We start from the raw sequence: 15,748 nt of genomic DNA, 5'->3' as shown, positions 1-15,748 counted from the left end.
ACATTGTGGTAATCAGGTCCTAACTGTTTTAGCTGATAACATTTTACAAGGGGGGACATGAAATGAAGGTGAGGCATAGCTGGTACATAATAGAACATCCACCTCATACTATGCAACCCCGCCATTTATTCTGATTTCTTCACAGTAGAAAAGAGGTAAAAACCTTCCCACCAAAATAAAAACAAACAAACACACACACACACAAAAAAACACATTATTTGTAACATTCAGCTAAGAATCACCATTATGTTAGCTGAGATATTTGGGGACTGATGGGGCCATTACATTTGTCTGTCATTCACTTGAATTCACCGATTTTAGAGAAGAATTTGAGTTACCTTTAAACCAGTAGTGGCAGCTTACAAAAACATGCAGATAATATTACGTTTCCAGTGATGTCATTCTTTATGAACACCCCACATATAAAACCCAATCAAAGCTTAGTTACAGGACACAAATCCTAGATATTGCTCACAATATACAGTGCCTTCAGTAAGTATTCCTCCCCCTGGACTTTTTCCACATTTTGTTGTGTTACAACCCTGACTTTAAAATAGATTTAATCGATTTTTTTGTCACTGATCTACACAAAATAACCTATAATATCAAAGTGAAAATTACGTTTTAGAAATGTTTACAAATTAGTTATAAAATATGTAAAAAGAGGTATTCACCCCCTTTGCTATAACGCTCTTAACATTAGCTCAAATGCAAAAATGTCATCAACAAGTCACTCAATTGACTTTGGAATTCATATCTTTGTTTTTATAGGGTCTCAAATACACACTGTGTGGATCAGGTTGTCATTACAAACTGAGCAAATGGAGAGGAACAAAACTGCTCAGGAATGGTACCCTGAGGCCTGGGGAGACTTCTACAAAGTTGAATGGCTGAGAGGAAAAAGCAGTCGATGGGACAACATCAGCTCAGTCACTCTCCAAAATTGGTCTATAATCAAGTGGCCAAAAAGAATCCCTTAATGGAAATCTGTCTCATTGATTCCTATGCAAACCAGAGACCATATAAAAACAAAAGATATTCAGTGAATTTGAAATCACATCAACTATTATCCTTGCACTCAGATGGAATCAGTTCAACTGATTGAGTGACTTGTTGAAGACATTTTTGCATTTGAGCTAATTTTAGGAGTGTCATAGCAAAGGGGGTGAATACGTATTGACTCAAGACACTTCAGCTTTTCATTTGTAATTAATTTGTAAACACTTCTAAAAAAATATTTCCACTTTGACATTATAGGATATTTTGTGTAGATCAGTGACCAAAAAACACATGAATTATATCTATTTTAAAGTCAGGTTGTAACACAACAAAATGTGGAAAAAGTCCAGGGGGGTGAATACTTAGTGTAAGTGCTGTACTTCAGACCTTGTACACTGTACATACTGTACTGCTTCATGAAAAGAAATACAAATCACAAAAACATTGTGAGCATATAAAGAACTAACAAAAACAACAATTTAAGGCAGGTTGGTTATAAAATCTGTGCTGTTTTTTTTAAGAGCAATCTAGAGTTGTTTGTCACAGCAGACATAACACTTTACAGTCAAATGTTAGTATAATGACTGCTGATTGCATGAAATCACTGTGACTTCCGCAGCAATGACATCAACAGTTTTTCGGTTTCTTAAGAACAGAATATGGATGGTTTGTGTGGGTCAATAGTGCAGTTTTTGAGAGCATGTGACGCTGGTACACTGATGTTAATTGTGTTTTGTTTATGGTCAGAGTGGTACTGGTGTCAGACTGAAGCAGTGGACAGCATTGTTAGGATGGAATGTATCTCTGTTAGAAGGCTCAGAGAATCCAGAATCACAATTTCAGCAGGTAGAAGGTAGAATTTTCTCAGGTAGAAGAGCTACGCAAAACGTGTAAATGTGTAAATGAATCTCTTGTGGCATATTTTTCATCCTGTGTTAATATTAACCTTGTGACGGGAGCCCAATTCTTTAAAATCAATTAGTTTGCATGTATTTATGTATTATTTTGTAGGCACATAATAAAGAAAGTTAATCTTTTATTCATCAATATTATTTGTTAAAGACCATGGTGCTCAAGGGTTAGTAGAAACTTATTTCATCTAAGCATGTTTTGGGAGTTTCACAGGAATCTTCGTGATATTGTTTTCGCTTTGTGTTCAGAGCTCATTTGAAGTAGTGACCCTAATTTTTGCAGGAGAACCAGGACATTCTTTCCTGTTGCTTTGATCATCTGTGTACAGTCACATGAGAAAGGTTTGACATGCATCTCAAAGGAAGAACATACTGAACAGCTTAGATTTGTGCTCAATGGTACTTGTATGTTAACACTAGCTGTGTGACATGGCAGTGGACTAAGAGCAACAGCAGCCCTCCATGAGTTGCAGAATAAGGCCCAGAGGTGCTGTGACACCAGACAGGAAAATACCGCAGTTGAGTCCAAGAGGATGGAAACAAGCACTTACGTCATAGTGCTTACAGCAGATTTCAAGAGCTAAAATGATCAACTGTTACATGAAGAACCATATCATGGCTGAAACACGGTTGAACTCTACTTGAGGGGATCAGTGGCAGACGTAGGAGAGGAGTCAGAGATCTCAGCCATGTACTCATTACGCAGATGGGGGTAGTGGGGGCTGAGGTGATATCTGGGCTTCAGGCTGACGGGGGAGTGAGGGAAACTTCGTCTCACAGCGTGAAACTTCTGGTCCTGGAGGGGAACGTGAAAAGACAACACATTGCGATTCAGCACAACTCACTGTAACTCATCCCAAAAGGCCAGTCATCAACATCCACCATGTACCTTCATACTATGAGATCAGTTTATACCTTTACTGGTTCCTGCTGCATGACAGGCGCCATACCCCCTGGACTTTGCGTATACACTTGATGGTAGGTCGGCTGCACCATGTGGTCGATGAACTGCGGCTATGACACAACACATTGATTATGAGTCATATACTGTATCATGCAAAATGTGTGTATCTTCTGGTAAGTATGACACACCAAAATAGAATCACATTGATTGATTGATTGAACTGTATCACTGTTTTAAAATACCTCTGGGATGGTGGTCTCTAGCACAGGCAAGGCAGGCTGGAGGCAACCTCCATCAGGGGGCATCTCCAGGGACTGGTAGAGAAGCTCAGAGGGTTGCATGTACAACACAGGGCTTGAGGGGGCTGGAGACTGACACACACACACACACACACACACACACACACACACACACACACACACACACACACAATCACAATGAGTAGCTTGTTCAAAAGATGCACCTTGCCTCCTAAAAGTCCAGACAGAGCACACAAACAACAAGGGCAAAGAAATGTGTCCCCTCTCCTTTACCTGGGGATGGTTCCATTGCAGGTGGCCTGGGATACACTGGGTGGGGGCCTAAGGCAAAGGCATAGAAAGCCACTCAGTATCAAGCAGTGTGTGGAGCAGGTACAGAATATCACCTTTCTCAACAGCATTTAACACACCAGACACAGAAACAACTGCCTGTCGCTATTGCTAATTGTAACAATGCTATTATAGGTGAACATAGTTTTAATGGTGGTGAAAGGGTGCAGAACAGGTGAAAGGGTGCAGAACAGGTGAAAGGGTGCAGAACAGGTGAAAGGGTGCAGAACGGGCTGCTCTGACCTGGTAGTGATGGTAGGCTGGTTGCTGGTAGATTGGTTGAGGCGGGTGGGTCACCATCACTGGGGAGCCAGGCACTGACTGGGGCTAAAAATACCCAAATAGGAAAATAGACACATATGTACAGTACTGTATGAGGGCATTATTAAAATGTACCAACTGGAGTAATGGTGGTCACCATTCTATATACAATCATAATCTAAAATGCATTAATTACTAACATGCTGCAATGTCCATTAGACCATGCAAACTTGATTCAATGTATTTAATTTAAAATAAAAAGCATAAACATGAAAACTATGAGAAATATGATCCTACATTTCAGTCTGATTATTAAATACATTAATATGAATGAATTTGCCCTAGGTGAGATCTTAGCTTAAGCCATATTCATCAAAATCGAGGGGGAGGCCTATCCCTACACACTATTTGAAATGGATACATTTTAAGAAAATGACAGGCTGTGGCTTTATTGAAAATGCTACTATTTAAACATCTGCCGGTGTAACTGAGCTGAGTTGGTAAAACTCACTCCTCAACTTCAAACACCCCCCACCCGCACTGTCCAGTTGCTAGCTTTTCGATAGCGTAGCTGGTTAACAGGTTACTTGAGGAGCCGGTCACGTGTGTTGGCAAGTCAGATGTCACAAGTTTGAGACTCGACTGGAACAACTCCAATATCAAATATTACAGTTAGCAGCTGTCTTGAATAACAAATCTCCCTATAGTCCGGTTGTGTTTGTCTCTCTTGTACAATAGCGCCTACGTGAGGCTGAGTGGGGACCAAACTCACAGGCCAGTGGTGGGCAGGGGCAGGGGCAGGAGGTCTCATCGCCGTGGAGTGGAAATAGGCCACTCCGTTGTGGAAAGTGTAGGGGTACCCTGTGGATGTGGTGAGGTACATGGTACCACAGGGAGCAGGTAGGGCTATAGCAGGGGTAGGGCTTGACACAGAGAAACTATTGGCTGAGCAAAAGGGGGGGTGGGGAGGGTGGGGGGGGCAAGACAACATTTCAACCACCAACCTATGTACAATAGAAAAGATAACACTAACTGTTAACTCCAAATAACATGATAATTCAGCATACAAATACAGTATGTACATACAGTATGACATAAACATTAAACATGGCAATTGACTGTAAATGCGTTCCAACGTTAGTTCTGCCACTAAGCTGCCTTAGCTACCACCACACAGCGCCCTCGTACTTACGATGCACTCCTATTTGTTGCTTGCGAATGGCTTGGCCAATGTTGAGCCTCTTGTCCCTGAAGCTGAGTCTGTCAGCCTGAGGGGTGATGGTTAGTGGGGACAAGGGGAGAAGGAATCCAGCACATATTAATGACAGCATTAACTACCACTATGTAGACTAACGGGACATGTAAGCTCGACTGTGGAGATTGTACATGTACAGCCTCTGGCATCACCTGACGTGGATCTACGGGATCCTGCATCACATTCAGAGTGTTGGTGGAGAACTGAGCTGTGTCTAATCAACAGCAGAAGTAGGGGGTGTAAATCCCCTTGTTGTTTCTATTTGCCAGTGTATTTCAATCCAGTGTATGCAGTGTGTTGGCTTTGTGTGTTCTGAATGTTCTACTTACATCATGAAGGATTTTCTGTACATCCTCTTCAGTATCAAAGGTGACAAAACCGTATCTGTGGGACGGAAAAAACGAAAACAAGGCGATGATCCTCTGCATGTAGTTTATTCATTATTGTAATGTAAATATGTATTATGCTTGGTTAATCTGAGCTAAATCGATGTCTAGGTGCAATCTAACCCACTGCCAACCTAAATCTAAACCTTAACTCACCCCTTGGACACCCCCGCACGGTCAATCACAATCTTCACCTCCCTGACGGCTCCATGCTGGGAGAAGAACCGCCTCAGGTCGTTCTCATTGGTCTACTCACAAATGGGAACATGCCCACCCCCACCCCCCCCCCCCCCACACACACACACACACACACACACACACACACACACACACATACACATACACACACCCACACCCACACCCACACACACACACATTCATGAATTAATTATGTTTGTTCACTTTGATGCTCCCTTAAATTCCCCAAAAAGGGTCAAGTGAGGTTTGCATGGCTTCAACTGGGCCCTGGTAAACAAATCAAGGGAGCAAGTAAACCGGTAATTCACCTTGAAGTCAATTCCTCCCACAAAGATGCGATTAGGGATGACAGTGCCAGAGCGGGGGGCATGGTGAGAGGGACTGGCATTGCCAGGCTCCGGGTACACGGGATCGGGAGAGGGAGAGTGAGAGGGAGTGCTGGTCTGGGTCTGGGTGCAGGTAAACTTGAAAAAGAGATGCTACCAGAATTAGGCCACCTCGACTATCTCCAACGAATCATGCAAATCTAGGTTGCTATGCATATCTCATATACGTAGCACATCTTATATATGTAGCAAAGTCATTGTTTGATAGTTGTGTTTTGATAGTCAATCATTGATGTCTACCAGCAAGCACACCTGCGTCTTCTTTCTAGGTGCACTTTATTTTGTCTGTGAGTGACCCGTTGTCAAAACAATAATGAAACTTTCATGACCTTTGGCACTTAAAACAAAAAGCTCTTGCGACTAACAATCGTGAGAAACTACCAATTGCTTGTTCAAAATGCTTAGCTAGGGTCTCTCGATATTACAGTGCCCTTGACTTTCACCATATTGATATAGTTATCACCTATAATCTACTAAACACTGGGCTGGGGCTGTGGGGAATGCATCATTTTAAAATACATTTTAAGACGCAATATTCCTACAATAAATCAAAGTCTAAGCTGTATCCAACATCCATTGGAGCTGCAGGCACTGATGGAAAGCTAGCTAAGCCGATGCCGATGGCGATGGTTAGCTCTGCAAGCCTAGGCGCCAAGAGAAGAAACGGCAAGCTAAAAGACTAACCAACCAGAATCACAATCAAAGTTGTACAATACGGACCACATTATTAACAAGTTATTACATTATTATGACCAAGCTAGCTAGCCACATCAACACAACCAACACAGCATCGAGCTGAAAACACCAGTGCAAGCTAAAGCTAACGACTAGCTCTTCACTTACCGCAATTTCGGTCTCCATCGTTGACTTTAGGCCCGATGACGTCAGTCTTTGGCAAATTAAATCGAAAATTTGATTTAGGAAAAAATCACATCCAATCTAAGTTAGCCAGCCTAAAGCAACTGTCTAATTTAGCTAACAAAGTACAATTTATAGCAAAGCAGCACCAAGCACCGCGGTCAGACTGATACCTGCCTCTCTAACCCGCCGCCGCTAGAGAACCGGACCGTGAACTAGTAACACTCTCGCGTTGTTGTGGTCGAGGCGACCAGGTAGCGGCAGAGCTGGACACAACACACGGGGGAAGAGGATACATGGGATTATTTTTGGCCCCCAGGTTACATTTATCTGAGCCTCACATTTACAGGACTGGTGTATTTAATAATGAATTGTTAGTTTGTTGCATATGTGTGACAAGGTCATTCTGTCCTTCTGTTTCCGCTGCCCCGTGGACTGGTGAGGATGGAATGTTCCAAGGCCTGACCTTGACGGTGATGGCGGGAAAATAGGATCAGGATTTACAGTAAAAACAGCAAAAAGGACCTTTCCCCCCATATGAATGCCTATCAAATGAATTGTATTTTCATTCCTATTTATTCATTTTCTGATATATACAACAGAGAAGGTAGCATGATTACTATTACGGTTTTCCACACATATTTTCCAATCAAAGCTGGCTAAAATATTCACGTTTTAGAAAGACCACCACACAACGTGATCGTATATAGTGGGAGAGAGAAACGTAATGCGAGGTGGGGATGGAGTAAGGTGAGCACCTCGCATGTGGGCTATTTGTCCCGATTCCGACAATGATTTCTCTTGATGTTCATCACATTAATTCATCTTCAGCTTTTTGAAGCAAGATGAATCTGGATGCTATGACGAAAAACATCCACTGGATGGCGATGTTTCCTACTGCATTTGTGCTTGGTATGCAAAAACATTTTACTATGGTATTTTGGCCTGCTGCACCAAACACGAAGCAGTGGGCTATTTGAAGAAGCTGCATTTCCAGACAGTTTGCCATGACCCTCACAAAGTAAGCTGGTATGTTCAAGCTATAATTTACTGTCCGATCCATATTCGGCTATTTAATTTTATTTAAACTTATTTTTTAGTACCATTCTCTTGCATATGATTTGCAATATTTGCTGCACATTGTCAACATGAAGATGACACAAAGTGTGCAAAAGTATATCATCAACACAATGCAATACATTTGAATAATATAATTGTTTGAAAATACTACACATACACAGATACACCCACACATAGCAATGTTGTTATGGCATTAATATGGGCCACATCATGCTGCTAGGTCTGGCCCAGATACCTCCGCAGCAACCGCCCAGAATTGGCCCGTCATGTAACAAGCTAGATACGAGCCATCGTCATTTAATGAGTCAGTTAGAGAATGTGTCATGGCCCTGGTCAGGCCCAACCCTGACGTTGATGGTTGAGTTCTGTATAGGGAGCAGAAGTCGGATATGACGTCTGGCTGAGTACTTGAGCAAGCTGTGTTTTAAAACCCATCGACCGTATGTTACATGGGTTAATGTAAGGAATCTGTTAAAAAAAAAAAAAGAGAGAGAGAGAGTTGATTTTGCCATTTTTGCATTGCCTTGATAATTATGTGTCAAATTAACTCTTGTTTAACCAATAATTGTCATGGCAATGCCAAAATGGCAAAGTCTCCTTTCAACAGATTCCTTATATTAGCCAGTGCAAACGGTCAATGGGCTTTAGAGCACGCACAGCTAGCACCAGTACTGCTGAGCCAGACGTCATATGGGCTTCTGCTCATAGGGGCTGATGACACAGAGACTTAGCTTCAACAGAGCAGCCAGCAGTGGGCCACTTCTGGGCCGTAACCATAATGAATTATGGACAATACTGTCTGCCACTTTAACTAAAAGAATGAGCAAAGGCACACACCATTTAATAAAATGATCTTGTTTAATAAACAAATTCCAAGTGATCAGAACATTAGATTTTAGTTTTAAGAAAAAAATAAACATTCCTCCTTTCTGTGATCCAACAGCTGCCTCCTTCCTCTTCTCCTTTTTTTTTCATTCTCCATCCCTGCAACTTGCTACTTCTACCCAGCAGTCTCCACCTCTTGATCCATGGTCTGGATGATGGGGTTCCTCCTCAACAGTCTCCACCTCTTCATCCATGGTCTGGATGATGGGGTTCCTCCTCAACAGTCTCCACCTCTTCATCCATGGTCTGGATGATGGGGTTCCTCCTCAACAGTCTCCACCTCTTCATCCATGGTCTGGATGATGGGGTTCCTCCTCACAGCATAAATCAGAGCACACATTTGGGTCATTCCAAAATGTTTTGTCCTTGCCTCTTATTCAAACAAATATATCCATTTATGTTTGCCCATGGGAGAAATAATTAGGAATTACAGTTTGATACCCATGTTTATTAGCTCTCAAGAGTGATATTATATGTATGTATTCATTCAGGTTATTCCATACCTCTGACTGTCCTTTTGGACTTGTGCTGCCAAATCCAGTTTCGGTTTTACGTAACTTTAAAAAATTAGCATTGTGGCGGTCCAGGAGAGCAGTACACTTTTGCTGCCAAAACACAAGTAATACTCCACCGAATTGAGTTTCTGTTTTACATCACTGGCATCCAAAACAAATAAACGTAACCTAATAAATCAAAAGATTTCCGTTCCCAATGACTCAAAAGTTATTCATGTTAATATAAAACATGTAGTCCTTGTGGGGGAATTGGTTGACAAAAGAGGGTTTGTGTTGCTGTGAAAGTTAACCATGTTGCCCACTAACGTCCTCTTGAGGAAATTCTGTTATGTGCGTGAGAAAAGGTTCTGAAGTTCCAGCGTTCCTCAGAACCACACTCCTGTCCTAAGACTGGCATGTTCAACCTCCACCACCAAGCTAAAAGCTAGCCACAACCATCTGAGACTTTCAGCACTCTCCGCTGCCAGTCAATGTGGGTCAGGTGGCGGTGCCTCTGAGTCAATGTGAGCCGATTGGAGGAGTCGGGTGGGTGGGCATTTAGCAGCACAGGTAGTGACAGCCTTGTTAAATATGAGGAGATTCAGGTGGTGCGGTCAAAGCAATTCATTAATAAAGGACATCTAATTTCACACACCACTCTGCGCTGCAAGGATCCTTAAAGTGCCACTTTGGCTTTGATTATAGGCCTTTTAGAGCTATAATTTATCTGTGACTCTTAACAGAGTCTGTAAATTGCAAACATTTTACCCCCCTCTTAACCACAACAAAGGGACGACACAAAGTGTTTCCACCAGTGCACAAGGCAGCACATTCACCTCTACCATTATCGCCATAATGTGTTACAGTCCCAGAGGGGGGTGGGGTGATTGAAAAGTTGTTCCTCCAAATGTTTCACTTGTGTTGGTTTGTCCATTATGCATGCAGACTGATTGCTATTCCTTTTTTATTCAAATGTTTTTTTTTTTTTTTTAATAAATATGTCTATGTTGTGCATAGTTAGCTGCCACTAACTAGGCCTAGTAGCCAGTGTTAATTTTGGCAACCTCCTTTAGTTTTAGCCGACTGTAATCTATGTGCCGTTTTAATCGACTTAATGGCATTTCATTTCAGTCACATGAAGTCACATCTGATTTGTATTGCCTCATTAACCCTTAGTAAACATAAATCACTGACTTTCATGTGCGCAAAACATACATAGTCTTGTCCTACCAACATATTCTACTGCATAACATGCATGTTTCTCTTCCCAAAAGCCAAATTTGTCAAGTTTCCCCATTGACCCTCACTACAAATAGCTCACCATTGGCCACTTCCAACATTGGCTGTTGTTGTTTTTATCATGAGTTTGGGATGTCATTATCAAAATAGCAGTCGTCACCATCAATCTCCTGCATCATAGTTAAAAGATGATAAGGCATTGGGAACCCTATTGGAAACCGCACTTCCGTACCCCAGTAAAATGTCACGCCATGAGTATCTATTCATTTTACACCAATAACAGCATTGCAAGGTTGCAATGAGAAAGTCTTACAATTCTTCTATTTTGTTATAATAATATCTGCTGTTTTGATTCGACCAAACAAACCATATCTCATTTCATCTCATTTTGCCATGAAAAAAGTAGGTGTTTGAGGAATTAACACTGTTAATAGCCTACTCTGTAGTATTTGGATAGCATTTATGCATGTGCCAAAATGGACAGACATTTACCATTTCCCTCTTGTCCTTGATTCAGTTTTTATCTTTCAGTATCGTTTGTGACATTTGTGACATTTTTAAAAGCTTCAGTTGTTGGCTGCTCTGACATGGAGATACTCCCGACTTCTTGTTCAACCGACCGTGAACATGATCAGAAGCCTTTCTAACTCCAGGCCATAAGACTTTTGAACAGCTAGCCCAAGATACCCACCTGCACCACCTGCTGCCCACCTGCACCACCTGCTGCCCACCTGCACCACCTGCTGCCCACCTGCACCACCTGCTGCCCACCTGCACCACCTGCTGCTCACCTGCACCTAAGACAATTTGCACTGACTACATATCAACCTCATACACACATACGCTCGCTCTCTCCTATCACACACACACACACACACACACACACACACACACACACACACACACACACACACACACACACACACACACACACACACACACTCACCCACACCCACCCACACACACACACACATTTGCATACAGCACTTACCTGCTTCCCACTGTGTTCACTGAAAGGCCATGAAATTATCCCACAACGATTCCCTCTCTCTTGTTCATTCCCCATCCCTCCATTGTCTGCCTTCTGCTCAGCAGTATGGGACTTTCAAATGAAGGTACAGTCACTTGTTGTCCACGGCCACTGTTGGTTAATTGGTACCTGAATATACTAGGTCTGACTGTGATAAATGAACAGGGCCCTTGATAATTACAGCAATCTACCACCCCTCCCATTTATTTTCCGGAAAGAACGTTTTAGTGAAAAGTCTCTCTGTGCTCTTGACTACAGTATTTTAGCTGAGAAAACACCTGCTGGAAAGTAAAGAGGAGCGGGGCTTCTCTGCAGTCACCTCTGACAGTGAGAGTTCCTTTACCTGGCATGAACTACACACACTGTATCTCCTCCATCTGCCAGGCTATTTCTCCCCTCGTGATGTCTTTTACAGTATGTGCTGCCTGCCTTCCGCCTAAATCTGCATTACCCCCACAGCAGTGCCCCCCATGCTCCCCCAAAACACATTATATCCCCTCAACACATGCACTGACTATACGGTTGAATTTTGCAGTGAAGACTCTGCTCTGAAGGCTCAGGAACAAAACACACCATTTTGTCCCGACAAGGTATCTGCTGGTATGGTGGAGGTATCTACATAGCACCATCTCTGCTGCTTTTCTAGTTATAAATGACATTGTGATCGCTCTGGATGAGAAACAGCATTGTGCAGCCCTCTATATTGATCTCCCTAAGGCTTTCAATACTGATGTTCACGTCCTCCTATTTCAGAGGCTATCTCCCCTTGGTTTGGATCAGTATATTCCTTTGTATAGGAATAAGTCCTGCTTCACCTTCGAGAATAGGAAGAATATTGTCCAGGCAACACTCTAACCCTAACCCTAACCCTAACCCTAACCCTAACCCTAACCCTCCCTGTTCTAGCCCTAACCCTAACCCTAACCCTAACCCTAACCCTAACAATTGACTATGGTGACACAATTTACTAGAGTAGGTTCATCACTCTCCTCTGTGGTTCAGACATGCACGCTCCCAGACATGCATGTACTCAGACATGCACGAAAATACAGACATGCACGCACGCACGCACGCACGCACAAGTCAGGGTTTTTGAATGTTCTCCTGCTGTGCTGATTTTCTCCCCATGAGGCTTTAGATCAATGTCTCCTTATCAAACCTTGTGCCACCAACCCTCCTGCAAAAAAACGTAGATGGAGAGGAGCCTTAAACACAGGGATTCAAAGGAAGATAATTCACACACGCAGAGACATACTGTTTGATTGAGAGGTATGGGAGCAGAGCAGATGTATGATTGCAGAGCTCTTTGAGCCAAGAACTGAGACAAGTTCCGTCTGTGGTATTTGTGATTGGCCGTTTTTGAGTTTTGTTTGCCGGAATTGTTTGTCAAGCCGATGATGGCAAAATTGTCGCAGTGCAAAAGGAAATTGGCCCTCATACAAAGAAACAGGCTGTGACAGACAGTGGAGTGGAATGCTGGTTTGATTGTCTTCAGTTATTTTTCGGTCTTTGATTATGCCCTAAGGTTGACACAAAGGCTTTCGTACGTACAGCTATCGTACTGTCACAAAACCAGAATGTTCTGGAAGTTACTAGATCATAATGAACCATCATCTTCTCACTGTCAAGCTACATTGCCAGATTGACAAGCTCTCATCATGTTCATTGGCAGATGGATACATTAACCAAGTGGTAATAATAGTATTACATCAGTGTGTTCAGCCAAATAGCTAGTATAACAATATCCATAGTGTTAAACTATAATGATATTTTATCGCATGTGCAACAACTAGAATAGGTCTGTCACATTTCAGGTCAAGAGTACAAGTCACACCAGACAGTCAGACCTTCAGTCAGACAGACACTAGAGACAGGGGTTGTTGAGAAGTTTCCCATAAGAGAGTGGTTTGGCTGAGCTATGTAATTACTTTACAAATCTCTGATTTCCACTCCATCCTTTTTTGGCTATTTTTAGATGGAGCATTCCTTTGGAAAATAAAATAAGCTCACTTAGACTACAATACCAGAAATGACTGGTTTGGACAAACATATGCGGAGGTGTGGTCGGGGCATGTGGACCGCTGCTGCGCTGTTGTGTGATTCTGGTCCAACGTTTTTTCCCTCTCCTGTCTGCCTGTCATTCTCTGTAGCAAACTATTTGTTTTTGAATAGATGCGAGATACGAAATTGAAACATTCAAATTTCTGGATTAGCCTGATGGGTCATATTCAGAGCATGTAAAATCTGCCTCAAAGGACTTCACTGAGACGTCTTCTTGTTGCAATGTTCTAATGCTGTGCATAACATGACACACTTGCACACACATACACACGCACACACACACACACGCACACACACACACACACACACACACACGCACACACGCACACACGCACACACACACACACACACACACACACACACACACACACACACACACACACACACACACACACACACACACAGGCTTTTGTGTCTGTGGAAGCTCAGGTAAATATGGGCCTTAGACCCTCCTACTCATGTTTCCAGTGTGTTTATGTTATAATCACAGGCCTTTATTGGTAAATATGACCAGCAGCACAGCCCAGCTCTGGCCAATCAAACTCCACCATGAAGACTAACCATTGCTGATATGTGAATGTAACTTAAGTGCAGTGTTTAGGCTATCAGAGGACCCTATTTACAATCAGGGTTTTCCTATTGGTTATGTCTGCCCTCCACCCTGTCAACCGCTGAAATAAAGAACACATGTGTCCTTCTTATCCTCTTTCCATCTCGTTGTGTCCTGCCTTTCTTGGGCTCTCCTCATTACCCATACAATCACCCCATGACATTCTTGTTCCAAAAATGACTTATTTCCCTTGCTTTTGTTTGGTTGTTATCGAATATGATATTCTCCAATGCTAGCATTATGAAACCAAAGGATGATTATGTAGCAGAAGTGGAATAAAGGGTAAATGTTTACTATTAGTATTCGTATTATAATAAAATGTTAGGTTCCACCCAGTCTATTATTTCTCTCTGTCATTTTGTCTTACCAATCCAGTGGTGCAGTACCAAAATTCCTCCTCAAAATGCTATTCTGCTGTTTACCAACAGAGGGCAGTAGAGGCCGGATAACGAGCTGGTAGTCCCTACCAGAAGTCTGCACAGGAGCACACTGCTTGAAATCAAACTCGTGGATCCCCCCTAAATCAGAGACATAGAGAGAGAGAGAGAGAGAGAGAGAGAGAGATGACAACAGCCTCCAGTGAACATTTCTGCACATCCCTCTGTACACATCCCTCTGTACACATCCCTCTGTACACAGGCTTAGTGTGATCATGGCTGCAGAGCTCCTCTGAGGGGGAGAAGGAGGAAACGGAGAAGTGCTGTGCACACAGAGCCTTTAGCTCAGGAGACGGACCAAAGGAGCGCCGTGTAGACTCTGTCAACACCACTGCCTACTGCTCAGGAGGTCTCTGCCAGCGTCAAATAGAATGCTTATACCAGGCGTGCAGTGCCCGTAGGGGAGTTGACATGAAGGAGTTGGAGCTGGGGAGGGCACAGTCAGAGGTGTGGGGGGTTTGAAGGGGGCATGTGGGCGGAGATGATAGGGAAGAGGTTGTGAGGGGGGTTGTAGCCAGAGTTTGGGGCTGGTGCAGCCTCGCCCGGTGCTTGGCTTGCTCAGTGTGAGAGAGAATGTACCCCTTTCTGTCCCCCAACAGCACTTCTGTTTGCACTAAATCAAAATGAGCTCACTATTTCTACAGCACGCAAGCAAACAAGATATGGGCATGTAGGACGCATACTCATAGAGTATGAAGTAGATTCTTTGGCTTATCTTTGTGGGAGAACATTTCAAAGAACTCTTTTTGGTGCCATGTAGAACATTCTTCGTGGAAGGGGTCCAACAGATGGAAACAAAAAGGGTTCTTCAAAGGGTTCTCCTACATAACTGCTGAAGAGTGATTTAGCGCTTTTTTTTATTTTTTATTGCCGTACAAACCCCATACAACATTACTGCTTAAAGGCTATTACAAGGGTGATATGCTTTATACTTTACAGTAGATCACATAAAAGTTAAACAGCCACCCTATTCATCCATGGAATGCATCCTTTATGAATACTCAGAGTTATCTGACAGCCCCCATATTGATGATGGCAGGGCCTATTTGCCTCCCATAAATTCCTGCACCGATCTATCAAGATAGGGAACTTGGTGAGGCAATAGGCCTTACTGTCATTGTGACAGGATTTACAGCTCCGTCACCTGAACATCAACTGACTAAA

The 15,748-nt window shown here is 42.8% G+C and overlaps 2 protein-coding genes across 2 annotated transcripts in view; one reads left to right on the top strand and one right to left on the bottom strand.

Annotated features, from left to right (window-relative positions):
* acadl (acyl-CoA dehydrogenase long chain) overlaps window positions 1–15,748 on the top strand; it is a 402,840-nt gene that overhangs the window by 48,030 nt on the left and 339,062 nt on the right. The gene's annotated exons all lie outside the window — the stretch shown is intronic.
* LOC310812122 (protein boule-like) lies at window positions 2,548–6,751 on the bottom strand (the record flags this gene model as incomplete). The annotated part of the gene is made up of 11 exons (XM_083680543.1): window positions 2,548–2,706; window positions 2,826–2,924; window positions 3,057–3,185; window positions 3,348–3,395; window positions 3,648–3,731; window positions 4,438–4,610; window positions 4,858–4,933; window positions 5,250–5,304; window positions 5,463–5,554; window positions 5,813–5,953; window positions 6,734–6,751. 11 exons carry the CDS (start codon window positions 6,749–6,751, stop codon window positions 2,548–2,550), a joined length of 1,074 nt encoding a protein of 357 aa, XP_083536669.1.

The sequence above is a fragment of the Argentina silus genome, assembly GCF_951799395.1.
Source record: "Argentina silus genome assembly, chromosome: 11".
Lineage (NCBI taxonomy): Eukaryota > Metazoa > Chordata > Actinopteri > Argentiniformes > Argentinidae > Argentina > Argentina silus.
The sequence above is the reverse complement of the archived record's forward strand: the minus strand, read 5'-3'. Positions and strand labels throughout refer to the sequence as shown.